Raw genomic sequence first — 14,432 nt, forward strand, 5'->3', positions numbered from 1 at the left:
GTCATCATAGTCCGCGCGGTCATTGTTGATACGCTGGAGCACTGTCTATGAGCAGAATGGCGTCTAAGCGATTGTGGTGTTCTGTTCTTGGGTGCAATAAGGAACATAGCAGTCATTTTGATGTTCCTAAATCCGAACCGCTGAAGACGCAGTGGCTGAGTTTTGTTTTCGAAGGGAATATTCCCCACGATCAACGTCAATGCTTTCATGTTTGCGCGAATCATTTCACACACCAGACTGCTTTACAAACGAGGGTCAGTATAAAGCTGGTTTTGCTAAGAAGCTGCTCCTGAAAAAAGGATCAGTACCAACTATTCTTGTTCCTGCTGCACCTCCAGAAGAACTGAAGTGAGTGTAACATTTTATTAACCTTTATATTAATATTTATATTAATCTTTGCAAATCGCTAGCACGCTTCACGATGAATGCGGCTAAGGTTTACACTTAAGGTACATTACGGCATGTTTTCTATGTACGACGTTCTCAATAATTCATAATCCCACGTTTATAATGAACAACACGTTATGGTTATTGTGTTATTGTGTTACAAATGGTGTACGCACAGAACAGAGGGGCAGGGTGAGCAAAGCTCATTATCATTTAAAGACACATGCACTTAAACGGCGTGCTGAAAACAGAGCTGTTTTTGACCAGGTAAAATGAGTGTTTTCTTACAATACTAATGAGAATTTTTAATTAAAGTATATTACAAACTTTTAATTTAGACCCTAAAGAATCATATTAGCTTGTACAAAAATGGCATTATATGACCCCTTTAAGAGACCGCGACCACCGCTGAAGCGCCGTCACGCCAACACAGACTGAAGAGGCTTCTTCCCCAAAGAACATAAGGCTCGTAGAACACTCTCTCATCGAAGATTGCAGAGCAGGAACAATAGAACCACTCGGCTCCGAAGAGAAAAGAAAAATATGCATAAACACTGACTATTAACTATAACTTTTGCCTCAACAAACTCCTAATTTACTGCTTATTAATAGTTAGTAAGGTGGTTTTTGTAGCTTTTAAGTTTAGTTATTGGGTAGGATTAAGAGATGTAGAATAAGGTCATGCAGAACAAGGCATTACTGTGCTTTATATGTACTAATAAACAGCCAAAACCCTAGTAATATGCATGCTAATAAGCAACAAGTTTTTTTATAGCGAGAATTCTTTTTCTAAATGCTAATAAAAGATTATGACAGATACTTAGTAAGATTTTCAAGAATTTAATTCTTTTTTTCTTTATTATGATATCAGGACATGTCGTGCCATGGACCTAAAAAAATATGTTGTCTACTCAAAAGTTCTAAACAAAACTAAATCTAAAAAAAGTGTACAGTATGTGTAAATGCTATAGAGTATTCAAAATGTCCACCTCTTGCTGCACAAGATTTATATTTCTGACTATTTTTCAGTGCCAAGTCCTCCATGACAATGAGCAGGTCTATGTGTGATAAACGCAAATGTTGTACATTAAAGTCTAGCTTAATGAGTATATTTTCTGGACAATTCTGACATGAGGGAAAGTGATTTAAGCAGTGTTACCCATATGGCATATCTACCTGGGGTGAGGGGTTAAATAAACCAAGATATCTGTGTTTAACTGCAGGCTATTCTGGTGTTTGTGGCTTGTGTGTGAGAACCCCTGCAGGTCTCTTAATGTCTGAACCTGCCTGCCTTGATTAGTTGAAGGTCAACATTTTTTGATTGTTATCTGCCCTGTGTGAGATGAATAGCTTCCTACAGCAAGTGCCCCCGAGGGGCAACACTATCACTCCACCGTTTATGGTACATGAATGATCAGCCCCATAAAAAAAGAGACATCAGTCTTAGACATCAGTGGAGGTCCAGAGTGAAGAGAACAAAGTTCCTGAAAATAAATTAAGCAAAGCTAAGCGTTTCACCCATCACTGGAGTTAATACATATGTTCACAGAATTCCCAGGGTTGACCTGCTTAAATCAAAATGGACACGAGGATTGGGATGTGAGATTCCTGGTACCTATTTGCAAGTATCACCATAAATAACATAAATGGACAGAGAGCAGACATGGCGGGCAGACTCTGGAACACACTCACTTGTAGGCTTGACGTACACCTTCAGTTTCAAACAGGGCTTCCCACCAAGGTTGGGGTGTGGTGAAGCTGTGAAGAGACAGAGAAAGTGAAAATTACAGTAAATATTCCTCACATAAATCTATGTGACTTGACATGATTTATTTAGAATGGCTTAAAAGAACATCTATGATGTAATTTTACTGTTGACCTAAATCACAAATTGACCAATTAACCCAAACCACCAAGTTCAACCAATAAAGCACAACACTGATAATTGTGGAATTACTTTTCCTGATTCATGTTTTAGGGATTAAAAAAAATAATAATAAAGAGATGTAAAATTAATCAGTGTTATGAAGTCTAAAAAAGTAGTGAAAATCAGACCAAAAAAAAGTGTAAATGTCTACATAACTTATTTTAAGAATTTAAAATACTGCTTAAAATACTATTTAAAAACTACTTATCACCTGCAAATGACATAATGACTTCCAAGACTTCTAGTCCTTTATTATAACTATTGAAGTGATGGGGTAAGATGCCCACCCGGGGCAAGATGACTCTTGCCCTTGACAAAAGGGCTGTTCAGTTCCAACATTTTTTGAATGGGCTCCTATTCTTGGTTTTGGAATGATAGAATCCATTCTTTATATATATATATATATATATATATATATATATATATATATATGTATATATATATACAATTTTATTTAAATAGAAAATAGTTATTTTTAAATTGTAAAAATATTTTACAATATTACTGTTTTTACTTTATTTGATTAAATAAATGCAGCCTTGGTGAGCAGAAGACTTACAAATATATATACAAACCCCAAACATTGGAATTAAGCTGTATATATATATATATATATATATATATATATATATATATATATATATATATATATATATATATATACAGTGCTATGCATAAGTTTAGACACCCATGCTAAAGTTGACTAAAAAGAGGAATAAAAAATCATCTTTTGGAAACTGAACTTAATGCCTTATTAAAAAAAATTAGGAAAAATCCAACCTTTAAGGACACCAATTTTCTTTGTGAATGAATAATGTATCGTATATGTTAAGGAAATGTTCTTCCTTAAAATACAGGGTGCATAAGTTTGGACACCCCTATGTTAAATTCCCATAGAGGCAGGCAGATTTTTATTTTTAAAGGCCAGTTACTTCATGGATCCAGGATACTATGCATCCTGATAAAGTTCCCTTGGCCTTTGGAATTAAAATAGCCCCACATCATCACATAGCCTTCACCATACCTAGGGATTGGCATGGAGTACTTTCCATAAGATCATCTCTCAATGCAAATCAAACCAGCTATTAGGCTAACTGAAATAAAACCATGCCAATCTCTAGGGTTTACAATCATTCACTTCACACACCTACTGCATAGTGATTTTAGAGGTTTATGTATAATATCATGCTATCTCTTGGATCACCTGTTATCCAGCAAACATTAATAGTGACTGTGTCTGCCAAATATTTTCCTACTATTCAGTAGAATTCATTATTAGTTTTGAAGCCATTATCTGTGCCTTTCCAAATAAGGTATTCGGTTTCAGGCACATCCCTAATATACAGGTTAGGCTTGTTAGAATGACCCTTAGATGGTAGAATGTTTACTTTTAACTTCTGAAACTTTACTGTTGTGCTCTGTAGCATTGCAAGGTAGAAAAAGCCAAGACAAAGACCATGTGGTCCTCTGACAGTAAACACATGTGAGATTCAGTGTCCTTGGTAAGGCCATGTCTACTGACACCATGGAAACCAGGAGCTCTTGTACTTTATGAGCCAGACAAAACATTTGCCTGGAGAGCAATGAACACATTTCCATTACTCTGCCATGTGAGTCTCTCCCTCTCTTACCCTCACACATACTACACATGGCTAAGAAAAAGCACTTAGAGTCTGTTCTCCATTTAAAAGTCTAACTTCATTCTGGCACTCGTTTCCCCTCATCTCCTTCAAAAGCACACAAATGGATTTTTGGCTAATTTTTTTTTTAAGATTGCAAATTGAAAACAAATCATGATTTTGCCATGACACAGTTTTCAGCTTGCTCTTCAGATACATAAAAATTCCTTTAGCAATTACCACAAATCACTCAGCGGCTCAGATAATGGAGAGCTGATGTGTTCTGCACAGAAAGCTTCTTTTGGGTGAATTCTGCTCTAACAGGTGTTCTTAAGTGTGTGGACATAAAATTGGCACATGGTGTTCTCATGCAGATACAATATCAAAATCTGAGGTTACATTTTACTTTAGTGAACAACATAAATCACTGTTATTCAGACAATTCTTTTATCCAGCATTTTTAATACACTTAAAAGACTGTAAAAAAGTTGCATTGTACTACCATGTATTGTACAACCATGTTTTTCCGTACAATGTTAGTACTAAGTAACTAGTAACACTTAGTAACAGTGTTAGTATTCTTTGAAATATCTTGAAGTACCATGTAAATACAATGGCAAATGAAAATGGTGATACAATATCATTAAATTTTAAGAGAAAGACTCAAATCTACTATCTAAAATGTTGAAAAATATATAAAATTGTGTGTTTGTGTTTGTTAAAAAAACATCTCAAAGCTGAAGTGTGTTTTCTGTGCAACTATCATCATCGACTGAAATTTAACTATTAATTAAAAAAACATCTCAAACTCTCCTACCTCATCTTTTATTGGTCAGGAAAACAACTAGTCCTGCTCCAAACTCACACCATTGTTTGAACCACTGTTACTATGTTGGGCTGGTCAGAATTCAACTAGTTAAATTGGACACTAAACTAAAGTGTTACTAAGAAAGGATTTTAATATTTTAAAAAATGTCACATTTCACCATAAAAAGGTAAATGTAAAATGTTTGGTGAAAGGACATTCTCAGACTAAACAAACACAAAAAAATAACTTGTGCTATGACACATTAAGAAAAGTTCTACCAAAAGAGAGATTTTTGAGAGTTTTTTTTGTATGAAGGCTATCAGAGATCTGGCATATTGTGTGTGTGTGTGTGTGTGTGTGTGTGTGTGTGTGTGTGTATGTGTGTGTGTGTGTGTGTGTGTGTGTGTGTGTGTGTGTGTGTGTGTGTGTGTGTGTGTGTGTGTGTGTGTGTGTGTGTGCGAGTGTGTGTGTGCTGGGAGTCTCTGAAATTCCCATTTGCCATATTCAAGCACACAGGCCTGTGAGAATTTCACAGTTGCCATTCACTCAGTCACCCTCTCTGGTGGGTCGAGGCGGGGTTGACCCAAAGGTGATGGACATCCTCTATTGTTGTGGGATATGAAACTAAGCCTTAGTTAACCCCCCCAAGTAACCCTGTGGCAGACCCCTTTGCCTCATAACCCCAGGGGCCATGACAGCAACAATATTGATAGTAGCCAAACACTTCTCTGGAGGAGGAGATGGCCTCATCTGATGAATAGCCAGACTAAGTACTTCTCAGCCCAGTTCGCTGTCTTGAACAAAAGATGCATAATAGCGGGTCTTGCACCAAGCGACAGGGCGGACTGCATTAAAAATAGCCCAGGACAGGCATAAGAAACACCCAGCCTCAAGTGCAAACTTTGAACCCTGGGTTCTTTCGTTCTTTCCTTTCTTTTTTCTTTGATTGACCCTCTTCTGTGTCTCTGTTTTCCCCTCGCAACTGGGGTGAAAATGTCCCATGGTTGGAAGGAAGGTCTAGGACGCCCTGCTGATTTGGTGACAATTCTGTGACGCCCACCACATCAAATTCCTGCACAGCCATGATATTTAAAGTGATTCTCATTTGAAACACTCTGTTTGAAACACCCTGCTTTTGGTCAGACTAGCATCCGTAAGACTAGATCTCCACATTTACAAATCACGCTAACTTTGAAAGAATAATTCACACAAAAATGTCTCAGGTTACGACTGTAACCCTGGTTCCGTTGCGTCGAGAGTCTGTGAGAATGCTCTGCGTGATTGCGTTGTAAAGCACATGTGAAATCAGTCCAATGGCGTAAAGTAACGTCATAGGCGGGTGACATCATTGACCAGGAAACTATAAAGCATGCCCGGAAAACAAAACAGCGCTAGCTTCTGATAGGCTGAAGCAAGTCGATCACAGGCATGCAGGACTTACAGTAGTAAACTGAGACATTCCCTTTCAAGGGAACTCGAGCTGCATTTAGACGCTGTGGGAACCTTATACCCACGGCGCCGTACTAGCATGAGCCTGTCTTTGTGAAATTGTTGCACACACTAGGACGAGAGCACCAAAGCACCTGGAGTGGAACCCAGATCCAGAAACAGACAAATAAACAGGGCAGCTTTGTGGACGTAGGCATCTAATGCCCTGACTGGGTACAGTAGATTAAGTTTCTCCTGATCTGATGTTTGAAAATGTGGATGACAAAAGGCCTGCAGTACAATAGGTGCCACAATGGTAGTGGTGACCTTTGGAACATAGCCCGGTCTAGGGGGAATAAAGGCTTTCACCATACCCGGAGCAAATTCCAGGCGCGTAGGAGCTACCGACAGGGACTTTAGGTCTTCAAATCTTTTAAGAGATGAGACAGTGAGAAGTAAGACAGTCTTGAGGGTGATACACTTTTCTGGAACCTCTTCAATAGGCTCAAATGGAGCTGCAGCAAGGCCTTCCAGCACAACAGCAAAAACCCATGCGAGCGTTCTGTGCACTGTGCAGGTCTCAGCCTCAAGGTGCCATGGAGGAAACAAGTAACTAATGAGTCTCTCCCAAGAGATACCCCACCCAAAGGAGTGTGGTAAGCAGCTAAGGCCGCCACATACATCTTTGAGGTGGAGGGAATAACCCTGCCGAGAAACGTTCCTGCAATAGATTTATTGTTCAATTTGCAGACAATTCAGCTATTGTCAGCCTCTGTGCTGAAGAAAATTACCATGGCCATATAGTAAATGATTTTGTTCAGTGGTGTGACAATGCATTCCTGCAAATAAAAGTGGCTAAAACGAAAGACATGCTCATTGATTTTAGGTGTAATCAAATTGATTTAAAGAGAACAACTATTAAAGAGCAGGTAGTTTTTGAGCTAGTTTAATCATGTAAGTATTTGGGATGTGTGATTGATAACAAGCCGAATTTTAATATCAATGTGGAGACGATTTGTAAAAAAGGACAGCAACTTCTCTATACTGTCTACGGATACTTGATGACTTTGTTTTACAAATCTTATATTGAGTACATTGAGATTTTGAGATTTTTAACATGTGCTATGTTATGCTGGTATGGCAGTCTTAGTGTGAAGGCAAAAAAAAACTGATTTGGCAAAAATAGTTAGTACTAGTAGTAAGATTTTAGGAATTGGGGTGAGTAGTTGGAAGTAGGTAGTTGTTTGGGCCTGTCGTTGTCTTGTGTAGTTTATTATGTAATTTTTAATATATTGTAAATTGTCTTTTTTGTATGCTGGTCTTGCTGTAAAACCAATTGCCCTTCAGGGAAAGAAGAAAAGAAAGAAAGAAAGAAAGAAAGAAAGAAAGAAAGAAAGAAAGAAAGAAAGAAAGAAAGAAAGAAAGAAAGAAAGAAAGAAAGAGGGAGAACCACAGTGGACAGTGTGACATCTCTAGAGATGCAAACAGGTCTACATCTGCTCAACCGAAGTTCTCCCACAGGACCTCCACCACCTCGGGGTGGAGTCTCCATTCCCCAGGCCTCAGTCTCAGCCTCAACAGGAAGTCTGCTCCCTGGTTTTGTTGTCCAAATATATAAATAGCCCTCAGAGAAAGCAATTTCCCCAGGGCCCACAGGAGGATCTGGTGAGCCAGTTTGTATAGGTGATGCGACCGCAGACCCCCCTGATGGTTTACGTAAGAGACCACTAATGTGATGTCTGTATGGACAAGCACATGATGGCCCCTTAGGTCTGGGAGGAAGTGCTTAAGTGCTAGGAACACCACCATCATCTCCAGGTGGTTTATGTGCCAAGAGAAATGATGGCCCTGCCACAGACCTTGAGCCGATCGGCCACTCATGATCGCCCCCCAGCCCGTGAGGGATGCATCCGTCGTTAACATTATGCAATGACAAGGAGCCCCCAACACAGGGCCTTGGGAAAGAAACCAAGTTTTTTTCCACATCACCAAGGCATGTAGGTATCGCCACGTGACCTTGATCATGTGAAGTGGGTTTCCCCTCAGGAAGGTTTTGAGCCACCACTGAAGGTGCCTCATATACAGCAGGTCAAAAAGTATCACGTTGGACGCATCTGCCATGAGACCCAACAGCCTCTGGAAATGTTTGACAGTGCGTGACTGGCCTAGCTTTAACACATTTACGCCTAAGAGAATCAAATCGATACAAGCAGGAGACAGACGTGCCTGCATTGTCAGTGAATCCCAAGGCTAGAATCAACCAATCATCGATATAATTCAGTACTCGAATGCCCTGGAGCCGCAGTGGCGCAAGAGCTGCATCCAGGCATTTCGTGAAGGTACGGGGTGATAAAGCTAGACCGAATGGGAGAACCCGATATTAGTACGCTTTGCCCCCGAAAGCGAACCTCAGGAACTGGATACGTGGAATTAAGCATCCTTGAGATCTATCATGAAAAACCAGTCATCGGACTTGATTTGTGACACTATTTGCTTTAGTGTGAGCATCTTGAACTTTAACTTCTTTACAGATCAATTTAGAAGGTGCAGATCTAAAATTTTATCTCAACCCCCCCATCCTGTTTTGGAACAATAAAGTACCAGCTGTAAAACCCGGATTCCCTGCTGGGAGGAGGAACATGTTTTATGGACCTCTTGTCCAGCAGAGCCTTTACCTCTTGTTTCCAACGCTGCCAAAAATCCTACTAAGGGTACCAGACTGGTGAGACTGGCCTCTGATGTTACTTGAACAGCCAATTCGGTGCCCTGAAACGGTGAACCGGCAGGGAACAACCGAACTGACTGCTCTGAAACCATGACAACGTATAATGAGGTGTTCATCACTTCCCCCCGGAAGGGACTACCCTCAGAAGCCTGACACCGGTGACGTCAGGACTTTTTCGCTAAAGCCTTAGAGATAATAATGGTCCTCAGATCCGTTTTACCCTTTGAAGACTTCAGCTGCCAGCGCAGCCGAAAAAGTTTATGACCATATATATCCAGCAGAGGCCCCATAGAGATCCATTCATTTTTTCATTTGCTCTGCTTCTGGGTGACAGCGTCGCCGAAAGGGCTAGGAGGGGAAAGCGGGGCGTCCAGCAGAAAACTATTGTCTTTCTCTATTTCTGACAGATTTAACCATAGGTGTCTCTCTGCGGCCAACTGACTTGGCCGTCTCATTGGTGGCCCGGAGAGATTTTATAATAGTTTCAATATATATTCACAAAATATATATCACAAAAGTTGTGATAGGAGCAATTGGCCACCTCTATAAAAAAATAATGGATCTCTATGGGGCCTCTGCTGGATATATATGGTCATAAACTTTTTTTCTACAACTGTAATTCCTACAGGTTTTTCTCTAACCAGCAGATGACAGAATTTTGCCCCTAGCACATAGATCAATATCCAGAAATAACTAATTTCCAATATCCAGAAATAATTTAGATCAACATTCAAGTTTTTTTCATAAAAATTTTATAATTTTTAGTCTAGTTTAAAGGGATAGTTCACTTTGAAATTAAATTTTGGTATGTTTTAGCTTACCTGAAGGGCATCCAAGATGTAGGTGTCTTTTTTTCCTCAGTAGTTTCAATTTTGATATTTTTAGGTCAAACCGTCATATCATGCAGGTCTATGGTCACGGTCTCAAAGAGCATGCACAGAGTCCAAATTAAAACAATTCCCCATCGTCCAAATTAAACAATTCCCCATCGTAAGTACACATTGATGGCCTAAGACACGAAACGAGCGGTTTGTGTGAGAAAACGAACAGTATTTATATAGTTTTTACCTCTTATAACACACCCACGTCCAAGTGATCTGAGGGCGCGGGCGCTTCCTGCTGTGTGACGTGTACGCAGACTGGTGCATAGATATATATACACTAGATTTCGCATTAAAGACATTCGTTCCAATGAACTGCCGTAGCCAAGGTGACATCTAGTGTATATGTCTATGCACCAGTCTGCGCACACGACACACAGCAGGATGCGCTCGCGCCCTCAGATCACTTGGACGTGGTGGTGTTATAAGAGGTAAAAACGATATAAATACTGTTCGTTTTCTCACACAAACCGCTCGTTTCGTGTCTTAGGCCATCAATGTGTACTTACAATGGGGAATTGTTTAATTTGGACGATGGGGAATTGTTTTAATTTGCACTCTGTGCATGCTCTTTGAGACCGTGACCATAGACCTGCATGATATGACTGTCAGACAAGAACGGTTTGACCTAAAAATATCAAAATTGAAACTACTGCGGAAAAAAAGACACCTACATCTTGGATGCCCTTCAGGTAAGCTAAAACATACCAAAATTTAATTTCAAAGTGAACTATCCCTTTAATAATGTTGCAGTAAAACCAAGCGGCAACCTCCCCGTCTCTCTCTTGAAACCAACACGGAAGTGAGTTAAACTGCAATTCATTGACTGGCCGCTTGGGCTGGCTGCAGAAGTGAGTCAAATCTGTATCTCCCCCATGTTAAAATTACCAGCAGAAAAAAAACATGTTTACAGCCTGGATCTCTAAGTGGCTTTGGTCTATACAGCTAATTTTGCCCTTCATAACAACTGTGAGGGGGGTGAATTGTTTTATAACTCATCCGTTTAGTTGATTAATATTTAAATTTCTGCATTTAAGGGTGTGGCCACTTGAGTGACAGGCGGATTGCTGCTGATGTCAATGCTAGCCGTTTGTCTGCTGTTACTAGCCGTCACTTCACCTCAGCAAATGTTAGCTGCTGAACTTGCCTTCTCTGCAGTGTTTGTGTTTTTTTTTCGGGATTATTTCATACAATTTAATACACCCATTACTTGGGTACAAGGCCCACGGCTTTGGATTCCGTCGTTGTCGTTGAGTATCGTTCGAGAGAACAACCAGCGCTGTATTTCAGTTGTTTTCCTCTGTGAACATGCACTATGGATGTCTGACAATTTCGTTGCTTTTTGGAGTTTTCAAATTTAAAAACGTCAATAAAGGCTCGTTCGTTATGCTCTCACGGAACAGATTGATTACAATATGCTTATGTACCGTCAGATGAAATCCTGCAGGTGTAGGCGCTTTCTCCGTTCATGCAATAAATGCACATCCTTGAATGAGCGCGGATTTTCTTGCGCATTTACTTGAACTTCATAGGCAATATATCTATGGTTTAACCTATTTGAGAGGTGGCCAAAATCAGAATTTAAAATGGACTGAATAAGCTCTCTACGAACTTGACGAGCGATGCCGCGCTGACGGACCATAGACTATAAAAAAGAGTGACTGACATGTATGCACATAAATCACTCTCACACACACACTCAGAGTAATATTAAGTTACTACATAATACATTTTCAACTAGCAGAATAGTACAGAATCACGATACACAGTCTCACTTGTAGTCATGTCTTTTAACTATTATAATATTTCAAAGGGCAAAAACAGGAACTTTTAATTGGCTTTACATCATCAAGTGTCACTTTAGCGCGAGGCCCTGTGTGCAGTCGCAGACTTGGTACTGTCAGTAGCATAACGTTATCAAGCATTACCCAGAGCCGTTAACAGCCTGAGCTAACTAGATCACGTCGAGCTATTTGGGCGTGATTTCTCAGCCTCTTTGCCCATTTTCTGTTATCCGGGAGTGACGCAAGGCCAAGATGGCGACGGCCGGCTCCGCCCACTTTAGGCTTCAAAAATGCTCTTCAGAAACCTACGGGTGACGTCACGGACACTACGTCCATATTTTTTTACAGTCTATGAGTAAAACGTATAGCTGAGAAGTAAAAAAAAAAATCTGATATATCATTTGTATTATTAAATATTTATATTTTTTATACAATCGCTCTGTAAAAGTTTGGGGTCAAAATGACTCCAAAGACCCTAAGTTTTAACTGTATAAGGGAGCAAAAAAGGGTTAATAGTACATTTTGTTGTCCCATTTGGAGTTTGACAGTGTCCTCCTATTACCATCATTGTATGCAAAAGAGCAGAATGAATATTCTTCTAATTTTCTGTTGTTGATTGTGTTCTAACGAAGAAAGAAAGTCAAAAAGGTCTGGACCTCGTGGCAATTCCTAACTATTTTATGTTTCTGCAAATTGTTGGCAAATTGAATTTAATTTGATTTTTAAAATCATCTTTTCGTACGACTTAAAATTGTATGAATTTGCCTCCAAATTGGCAAAACATAATAGTAAAAGTTTCTCATGATATCGCGTTGGGTTTGGAACAACATTTTCATCTTTAGGTGAGCTATCCCTTTAAGACGTGTTTTATTTGTCCTGATAAAAGTTTTATCAGCAAACTTTTTGTTGCATAAAAAGGTAAAAGGTATCACTACTCCTTGTGCCCTCAATGTTTCTGGCCTCTAAATTTTGGGGTTTTAGATACAACAGATGGCCATGAACTATTAGAAATGACTCTTCAACGTGTATTAGGACAAATGTGCTTTTAGATTTCAAAAGAGCAATTTGTGTGACTGTGCTTTTAGGATTAGGTGTCCTGTGACACAATTGGTGGTTATAGTCATGAGCAGAACTACAAGTTGTGTCCAACGAACTTCTGGTCTGCCGATCTCTGAGGGCACAGGGACAGTTCTAAGGCAATCCGGGACATGGTTAGCAGGGTGAGGGGTAAAAATCATGCCATTCTACTTAAAGCTGCATTCTTTTATCACAGGAAACTTTTCTCTCAAACTCCCTTCTATCTTCTAAAAGTCAGAATAAACACAGACACATGCAGACAAAAAAATTTTTGTGAGGAGAAAAAAGAAGAGAAATTGCCTCATTAATGCATTCGTCGTGCTGCCCTGAGCCTTTTCCTTTTGCCTGTGCCCAGCGGGAGCCCTTTTTATCAGGCCAAAGGACACCTTTCAGAAGACCATTAGTGAAACAGGGACAGATGCACCCCAGCAAATTCCCCCCTGTCATGAAAGTGATAGCGAAAGAAGAGGATAAAGCAGAACCCCACTTGATTCGTCCGGCCAGGCGAAGGCCTGACCTTGAGGCGGTGGGCGGGCCGCCTCCGTAGGACGAAGTGTCAGGCCTGTCATCCGGGCACCATTCCGAGCCAAAAACTCCCCCTCCAGGTTAATGGCTTTTAGCTGTTGTTATCTGAAAAATGGTAATGGATGGAACCCCAGAAGCTGGAGATGCAATTACTCCCATCAGGATCTTTCTGTTAAATATGATTTGACCAATCAGCATAATTTGGACAGTTACGCATGATGGCCTTGGTAACTGGTTTTGCACCGATCTCACCCAGAGTGGCAAAGTGCACAGCTAATAGTGCACATGCCATTCAACAAATTGACATTTTCATCAGACGGAGACATCAGGATACTGCCAAACTCTGCTCCCAGGGGAGTTCAGGAGTAGAACAGGACTTTCTGCCCTGACGACTCTGATTAAACTCCTGGACATTCAAATTGCTATAATAAATGTCTCCAATAAATGTTGGCATTGGAAAAGAGTGGTCCACCTGACATGATGCACCAAAATTAAATGCCTAGATAAGGATGAAACAGCTTTCTTTGGAATACAAATGTGAAGTTTAGCATACAATAAAAGTAAATGTGACCAGGGACCATCAAGATTTAAATAATACAATTAGTAAAAAATAAGTGGCATAAAAGTTACATAACAATACTGCATTTCTTAAATAATAATACAATATTTATGGTGCTTTTTGTCATTTGTGGAACTTAACAGCCCTTGGTCCCCATTCAGTTTCATTGTCTAGAAAAGAACGACAGCAAAATGTCTGCTAAATTTCTCTTTTATGTTCCATGAGAGAAAGTCTTACAGGTTTGGAATGGGACAAGAAGGTGATGGCAGAGTTTTCATTTTTGGGTAAACTATCCTTTAAGCTCCTGCTGATGTGAAGACCCATTCCTTCAGCCTTCATCAAACCTGATAAAATCTTCATTCAGAAACAAACACCAGGGAAATAACAACATAAAAACGAGAGGGAAGAACAAAAACATAATGTTATTCTTGTGATATCAAATCAGGGAGATTTCAGGAGAATTATGTCTCTCTCTGTTTACTCTGGTAAAAACCCGCTACTGTGGATGAGTCACTGTTTACTAGCCAATTACAAACAACATTCTGCTTCAAATACAACATTGTGCATAACAAATTGGTTCCATGTAAATTCAAGATGTGTAACCTGTAATTTTAAGTTTCTGTTACACTTTGCATTTGGTTCCATAAACCATATCTTTATAACATAAACCAAACACTTAGTTTATTTGTTATTTCTGCCATATGTCTCTAGA

At 39.7% G+C, this 14,432-nt stretch overlaps 1 protein-coding gene across 2 annotated transcripts in view; it reads right to left on the bottom strand.

Moving 5' to 3' along the window:
• The window catches only part of efna2b (ephrin-A2b), a 201,288-nt gene that overhangs the window by 14,423 nt on the left and 172,433 nt on the right, over positions 1-14,432 (bottom strand). For both annotated transcript variants that reach the window (XM_079857533.1, XM_079857532.1), the window contains one exon: positions 2,080-2,145. In XM_079857533.1, coding sequence (XP_079713659.1) covers positions 2,080-2,145 — 66 coding nt within the window. The remainder of the gene's footprint in view (positions 1-2,079; positions 2,146-14,432) is intronic.

Source organism: Squalius cephalus (genome assembly GCF_949319135.1).
Source record: "Squalius cephalus genome assembly, chromosome: 22".
Taxonomy (NCBI): Eukaryota; Metazoa; Chordata; class Actinopteri; order Cypriniformes; family Leuciscidae; genus Squalius; species Squalius cephalus.